Source organism: Microtus ochrogaster, unplaced genomic scaffold (assembly GCF_000317375.1).
Source record: "Microtus ochrogaster isolate Prairie Vole_2 unplaced genomic scaffold, MicOch1.0 UNK40, whole genome shotgun sequence".
Lineage (NCBI taxonomy): Eukaryota > Metazoa > Chordata > Mammalia > Rodentia > Cricetidae > Microtus > Microtus ochrogaster.
This window is the reverse complement of record NW_004949138.1, coordinates 3,069,416-3,077,544: the sequence shown is the minus strand read 5'-3', so window position 1 is coordinate 3,077,544 and position 8,129 is coordinate 3,069,416. Positions and strand designations below refer to the sequence as shown.

At 40.7% G+C, this 8,129-nt stretch overlaps 1 protein-coding gene across 3 annotated transcripts in view; it reads right to left on the bottom strand.

The window, feature by feature from the left end:
• Nucleotides 1-6: 6 nt before the first annotated feature.
• Kat2b (lysine acetyltransferase 2B) overlaps nt 7-8,129 on the bottom strand; it is a 122,715-nt gene continuing 114,592 nt past the window's right edge. Inside the window, exons 14-18 of one of the 3 annotated variants that reach the window (XM_005368755.2) lie at nt 6,720-6,834; nt 5,118-5,154; nt 4,860-4,923; nt 4,683-4,767; nt 7-1,478 (exon numbers count right to left, since the gene is read on the bottom strand). In XM_005368755.2, the coding sequence (XP_005368812.1) occupies nt 1,285-1,478; nt 4,683-4,767; nt 4,860-4,923; nt 5,118-5,154; nt 6,720-6,834 (495 nt within the window). In that variant the 3' untranslated portion in view covers nt 7-1,284. The remainder of the gene's footprint in view (nt 1,479-4,682; nt 4,768-4,859; nt 4,924-5,117; nt 5,155-6,719; nt 6,835-8,129) is intronic. The other 2 variants (XM_026790063.1, XR_003378885.1) reach the window with 2 other exon arrangements.

Genomic DNA, 8,129 nt, shown 5'->3' with positions numbered 1-8,129 from the left:
GTGGCAGGAGTCCCACTTTTCTATGTAGTGTAATCAGGAAATAAATCCAAGCACTAAGCTTGAGTCCCCAGTCAAACTGGTTAATAAGATTATACCATTTTGGATGTTGCTGCTGGGAATCAACCTGATGTCCTCTGGGAAAATGGGAGGTGCTCTTAACCCTTGGCCTTCTCTCCAGCTCCAGATATAGGGTTTGTTTTATAGTGGGTGGATGTTAGTGGGATTTTATCAGGGACCATTGAAACGACTCAGGGGTTAAAATACTGGCATAAACTTTGGTGAGAATTCAGTTCACGTCAGACAAACATAAATCTGGAAGTGCAAATGGGAAATGTTCACATAGACATTGCTAATAAGGTTAATTGTACCAGAAAAATACAAAGAATCCTTACTCATTTGTAGTAAGACTCCCAGCATTCATAAATATTTAGGCTATATGTCTTAACATTGACAAAACCTCCAATGTTTTCAAGTTGACACCTTTGTGACCTGGTAAAGGATCTTTTAGAACTTAAAGCCTGCACAAGCAAAGGCAAATATGCTATTGATACATATCTGTCGAAAATTATTCCATAGTGGTTGTGCACTCAAGCCTGTGATAGGCAGACAGGACAACAAAGCCCTGGACACTTACACTCTGCAGCCTGTGATAGGCAGACAGGACAACAAAGCCCTGGGCACTTTCAAAGAGTCCAGGCAGCTGCTGTTGGGGAAGCTGCATTTTCAGAACTGCTCTGAGCACCTCTTCCAGATGAGTGTTTTAAAAATATATATTTGTAAAAGGTCTACAATGAGACTTCAAATATCACATAGTTCACCTTGACAGGCATATTGTGGACCCTTAAAGTCCTTCAGAATAAAATAAACTCTCATGTTCCATTAGAAAAAAATGGAGACATTCGTGGTCAGAATTTTCTCTAGATCCCTTAAATATTGACACTGTGTGCAATTTCCTCGCATACAGGTTTTGAGGAAGCCCCTGATCATCTGTTAGCTACTGGATATGCCAGAGAAAATTTACATGATAGTAGGAAATAGTAAAATCTATCTCACAAAATAATTTTTTCTATGACTTCCATTTAAATAAGTCTCTGAAAAACTAAAGGAGGTTTTGTTTGTTTTTCAAAAGTGCTAATTATTACAAGTCTCTTCAACACATGATATACAATTCTTAAAAACAAATAACAATAACGAAAAACAAAAACAAACCAAAAAAAAAAAAAAGCCCAAAACCTAAACCACCTGCTTTAGGCACACTGCTGTTGAGTGTCTAAGTAAAGGAAATCACTTATCAATCAACCCGGCTTCTTTAATTTTACTGAAGAAGAACTTCTCCAGGATGCTGGCACATTTGTAGTACTCGCTCTCAGGAGGGTTGTACTCCTTGCAGTTGGTGAACACTCGCTGCAAGTCCGCCATGAATAATTTCTTAGAAACATAGTACCTGTTCCTGAGGCGTTCGCTCATGGTCTTCAGATCTGAACAGGAAACAACAACATTAGCAACTCTTGACTCCTCCTACAGGAAGAAATCTATGCTGTTGATTTGCTTACATTTTTCTCATTCCAATGCCATGCTTAAGAGAAATTCTTGGGATTAAGCAAAATAATTGTGTGTGTGTGTGTGTGTGTGTGTGTGTGTGTGTGTGTGTTAAACCCTGTCTTGAAAAAAAACAAAAAAAAAGATTTATCTATTATATACACATACAACAGAAGAGGGCACCATACGCCATTATAAGATGTCTGTGAGCCACCCTGAGGTGCTGGGAATTGAACTTAGGACCTCTAGAAGAGCAGCCAGTGATCTTAACCTCTGAGCCATCTCTCCAGCCCCCACAAAATAATTCTTAAGTCTATTCTTCTAAAAAGGATTTGTATATAACAGTGCAGCCACACTAATATTCCAAGGACTGTGAGTTCTTGTCTGCTCCCATCTCTTACTGTGCACCAGGAGACTAAGGGACAGTAAGTAGAGGGTCCACGGATGCTGAGTGGGGCAGGTAGAACACTGGCACAGAATCTTCGATTGCTAAAACTTATCAGGCTGAACTCGTTTTAGTAAATTCATAGTTTTATTGGTGTGATACAAAGAAAGAAACTAGCATCTGGTTTACAAATACATCAGTGACCTGCACATAAAATACTAAAAGTAAAATAAATGAATTTTGAGCAAGGTTCCATCAATGATCAAACTTTAACTTTTGACTTTTAAACTTACCAAATAATCTATTTTTATTTTAATTGTATAGATGTTTCATTTCCATGTATGTCAGTGTGCATGTGCATGCCTGGTGCTCTTTGAAGTCAGAACAGGACATAGATTCCCTAGAGCTAGAGTTACAGAGTGTTGCAAGTGGCCATATGGGTGGTTGGAATCAAACCAGGTCCTCTGAAAGAGCAATCAGTGGTCCTAAGTGCTGAACCATTGTTCTAGTCCAAAATGATTTACCCCCTACACACACACACACACACACACACACACACACACACACACACACACACTAATAACATACATTGTTCTTTCAGAGGACCTGAGTTCAATTCCCAGTAACTTTCTGGGGCAGTTCTCAATAAGGAAGGAGGAGGAAAGAAGCTGAGCCTCTGGGTGGGAGTGGCTATGGACAGTCCTTCTTAACTCCTACTGTTTCTGATATGCTGCCAATACAATGTTTATAATGCTTTAGAAAAATAATCATGTACGGCATGATCAAACCAGAAATAAAGTACACATGTCCCGTGGTGCTCATACACCCATGTACACACTGACAAACTGATTAAATTTAGGAATTCTCAATCAATTGTTCCTGTTACCACAGTATAGGTGAAATATTTATTCTCTATTCCTGAAGCCTATTTGGTATTTTTTGGATTTGGAAAAAGATTGAATTAGAAATATACAGAAGCTGGTAAGATGGTTCAGCAGATAATGACACTTGCAGGACAAGCCTGATGACTCCACAAAGCTGTCATTTCTCCTTCACTCATGTGCTGTGGCACTTGTGCTCATACACACATATCATGCACACACAGAAATATAGTCAAAAAAAGTTGGGGTTTTTTTTAAGGAAATATATATAGTGACATTCACAGTATGGGAAAAAAATCATTTACTAGAGTTTTTCAATCTGAAAGAACAGCCATAAAGGAGCTTAATCTATCCTCATCAAGTTACCTTGAAAGGTTCTTTATATAAAAATTATGTAGCCAAGCATGATAGCACACACCCTTAATCCCAGCATTGGAAAGCTGAGCCAGGTGGCTCTCTGGTTGAGGCCAGACTGCTCTAGTGAGCTCCAGGTCAGCCAGAGCTACATAGAGAGATCCTGACTTAAGGGAGGGAGGGAGGGAGGCAGGGAGGCAGGGAGGCAGGGAGGCAGGGAGGGAGAGAGGGAGAGAGGGAGGGAGGGAGGGCATAAAACTTTATGTATATGTAATAGCGGTTTGACTAGGAATGGCTTTCAAAGGCTCATATAGTTGAATGCTTAGTCACTGGGAGTGGTGCTATTTGAAAAGTTTAGAAGTATTAGGGGGTATGACCTTGTTGGAAGAAATGTATCACTGGGGGTGGACTTTTAGAACCCACTAAAATACCAGTCCCAGTGTTTCCCTCTGCCTATGGATCATGGAGCTCTCAGCTACTGCTCTAAAACCTGCCTGCATGGCACCATGCTCCCCACTGTGATAATAACAGACTAAACCTCTGAAACTGTAAGCAAATCCCAGTTAAATGCTTTCTTCCATAGGAGTTGCATGGCCATGTGTCTTTTCACAACAACAAAACAAGACATATGGGTATTCTGCCTGCATGCAATGCTTAAGGAAGTCAGATCCCCTTGGACTGGAGTTATAAACAGTTGTGAACCACCATGCAGGTGCTGGGAATTTAACTCAATCCTCTGCAAGAGCAGCCAGTACTATTAGCTACTGAGTCATCTACCTTGAACAATTCTTAAAAATAAGAACCACTTTTGGCTGACTCAAGTCATAGAAAAAAGGCAAAATCTGTTATCTTTTCATCTGTAACCCAGAGGTAGCTGTTAGGACTCTTACATTAAGGGTGTTACTTTCATTTATGTTGCATTTGTTAGCTCTATGAAACTGTGAACTTGCCCCGTCTAGAACACCTGATGGTCGAATAAAGATCTGAATGGCCAAAACAAGACAGGAGAAAGGATAGGCAGGGCTGGCAGGCAAAAATATAGAAGGAGAAATCTGGAGAAAAGAGGTACGGAGAGGTAACCAGAGAAGGAGGACACCAGGGGCCACAGCAATTCATGGAGTAAGAATAAGATTTACAGAAGAAGAGAATGGGAAAAGCCTAGAGGCAAAAGATAGGCAAAATAAGCAAAAGTTGGCAAGCAACAAAGAATAAGCCTCTTTGTGATTTATTTGGGAGCTGGGTGGTGGGTCCTCCAAAAAACCCAGAACAGTAAAAAAAAAAAAAAAAAAAAAAATCATATTACTACTGATATTTATTACAGGCGGCTTCATCCAGGACTGCCTACAGTAAGGTTTCTACCTGCACTCCACAGCTGTAGATTGAAAGTGCATACAAGGCGCCATTTTCCCTCTGGTCCAGCATCACTCTCCCGGGTCTACTCATCACACCTCATTAGCACAGAGAGTCCACCCTAGCCACATCACCACCCAGTTTTATATCTGAGAAAATTGTAATAGCATTACCCATAGGGAACCTTATAACTTCATAATATCCTGGAGCTTCTGTTCTCTTCACAGGTTCCATGAAAGGCCAAGCGCTTTGATGGCTCTTGAATAAAAGAAATAAAATAAGGTATCTCATATGGAAATGTCCTGTGGGAAAGCCTTTCAAAGAAGAGCATGAATGAAGGACACACGCACCTTCACCTGCTGCAGGATGGTCTTGAGGGTGCTGTAAAGCTGCTCTGGGTCTCTGGGCTCTTTACTTGAAATAACAGAGAGTAAAGAAGGATTAGTGCTCATGTTCCAGGCCTCATCACCACTCAGCCTCACAGGTCCCAGCCTAGAACTGAAGCCCACTATCTGCTATATACCAATTCCATCACTTGGCCCTCTTCCTAGAAAGTGCTGGAAAGGGGAGATCACTTGCATTAACATCCTCTAGCCCAGCTTGCTTACCTTTTCTCTTTTCCACTTGGTTTCCAGCCTGTCTCTCCTATATGTCAACAAAATTGAACACTAAATGAGAACTGCTTTGGGTCAAGAGAATAACATACTACTTATTAGAAGCACCATACATGAAAGCCATGTCTCAATAAACGTCTATTTGGGGAAAAACACTGAAACTAACGGCATTTATCTTCCTTCTCATACAGCTTAAAGCGTAAAACGCTTTCCCAGACTGGCAGCTCTATTAATAAGTTTTGTTCATTTCATTGAGTTATTAATGTCTTTTGTAGTGCTGGTGACTGAAGTCAACACCTCACATCACCCCTGAGCTACAGTCTCAGCTGGTTAGTGTCTAAGGCAGGAGCTCCAACTCTTCAAAACAGAGAAAGGGGACGAGAAACTGCAAGTCGGAAATCTTCGATTATCTCACAATGAAGTGCTGCTGTTATTTTATCTCAAAAGAGTGTCTCTTCTCTGTTTTGTGTGGTCGAGCTCCTGCTTGCATTACAGATGGTTTACAGGGCCTGGTGTCTGAGGGATCTGGATTTGATTCTTCTGTTCTCTCTTAAAAAGTCATTTACCTTTCCTTCAGTTTACCTGCCTACAGAACACAACTACAGAAACTAGGTGGAATTAGCCACTGTGACATTAGTTGATTTAAAAAAAAAAAAGTCCAAATAGCTAAACATTTGACAAAAGAGGAAAAAGTAGTGGATTGGGACCTGGCACCATAATGGGGCAGCTACTTGGCTATTAACAGAGACAACACACGGAAGTGAGACCCGGGATTCAGCATCAAGAGTCCAAGGGCAGGACAGATGCAATGAGACAGAATCCTGTCTCTTTCAGGGAGAATTTTAGTTTTGTGCCTGTGTGCTGGGGTGGGGGTAGTAATTATAAGAACTTAGAGAGTCAAACTGAATAAGATTGCCAAATGATAATTAGTAGCTTTCAATGTACAAATCCGATTACAGTTCGTTTTTAGCATATTAAAAAGAATTCTCAAGAAAGTTACTGTAAAATAAAATCTTGAAACAACTGAAGTGACTTCTATCACACATGGAGAGGAGGGAAGAAGAGAAGTCAGGCAACAGGTTCATGCAGGTGACAATGACATCAAGGCAGGTTGTCCACATCTTGTTCTGAACTTCTGCATGCTAATATACAACCATTTGAAGACCAGTTCCTCCATTTGTAAATATAAAAATCCAAAGTTCCCATGCTATTTAATATATACTCCTGTTGTCAAGCATTGTGAATAAGTGCTAGGCCTTAATAAATTATGTAATATTAATAACTCCTAAAGGCACTCTAGGCTGAGTTAGGAAGAAAAGGACATTAGAAAGTCTTTATCACTGCCCTTCCCATCCCCACATTGTCTCTTCACTCTAGCCTCAGTTGACCTCAAATTCTAGATCCTCCTGCCTTACTCTCTCCGTGCTGGGATTACAGGCAAGCCCCACAACTAGTTTGCTGCCCACTACACAGAGCACACAGACACAGAAAGGGGACAGTTGAAAGCTTTTCAAATGACTGCATGCTGGAAATCATTTCAAATATATCTTACATGATCGACAGAAGATTTTGCTTTGTAAAAGTATCTATACATACTGATTCCAGGAATGCTTTCTATAGGGATCTGCCGAACTCCAGCTTTGAAACACGAAAGTCCAGGGTAGACTTTTCGAATCTGGGCTTGTTTTCTTTCTATCAGCTTTTTAATGATCTGAAAAGCACGAGGGAAAAGTGTGTTTAGGAGAAGAGGCCATACATGAACCAGGGCAAGTCAGATAAACAAAGGAGACAATGCATGCTCATGAGACAAAAAGAAGAAAGGCTAAATACATATTAAGAGGCAGAAGCACTCTGGGTCCTACGACATGGCTCAATGGGTAAAAGTACCCACCACCAAGCCCGAAGACCTGAGTTTAATCCTGGGTTTCCACATGACAGAAGGAGAGAGTCAACCCTAGCAAGTTCTTTATGTTCTTTATGTTATGGAGTGTGTGTGTGTGTGTGTGTGTGTGTGTGTGTGTGTGTGTGTGTGTGTGTGTGTGCATCTTACATAGATAGATGCAAAATTTTGAAATATATCTTTTAAAAGAAGTATCCTTTTATACCACACTCATTAGTGACATTCACACAAACCCTTTACTAAGGAAAGAATCATCAGAGAGAAGGAAAGAGAGGGGCTGCCTCCAGAGGTGAGTAGGGGTCCTCCAGGTTCAGTCTCTTGACGTCTTACATGTGAACTGAGATATTGGAGTCACCCTCCATACCAACGTACACAAATGCATGCACACAGGCGGCCTTTCAGCTCCCTGCCGATCACTTTTTCTCTTGCTCAAGGATACATGGTCCTACCTATTCTTGTGTCCAACATCTTATTTATTGGACAGTGACCCAGCCTTTGTTCATGCCACCCCCAAAACATACAGGTATTTGATGAAGCCATCTTACTTGTGGGGCAGTAGAGATTTCGCTCTCTGCCTTCAGCTCATTCTGATCAAGTGTACATTCCAGGACTAGAAAAGTTCTCAGTTTACACAACTTACTCACTGCTTTTATTACTGAAGGAGAGTTTAGCATTTTAGAGTATTTCAGATTTTGGATTATCTCATTAAAGATGCTCAATCATAAGACAATAGAAGTATTGGAGAAGAAAAAAACATTCTAAAATACCAGGAGCATTTATGATAAGAGATAGTTATCCAGTCTCTATAAGAAAATAATTATTTTATTATGGTGTGATTGCAGCTGTCTTAAAAATCTAGTTCAAAACACTGCGAATAGGCTATGAGGGTAAAGACACAGATTGAACATCTTTATCAACACATCTCTCACTTCGCAATGACTCAGAAAACATCAAGGAAGAAGGGGCAGAAAGAATGTAAGAGGCAGCAGGCAGGGAGGAATGTGTGAAAGGAAGGCCTCTGAGCACCTATGGCCTGGTACATATACACACATGACCTCATGTGAAAGGAAGGCCTCTGAACACCTATGGCCTGGTGCATACACACA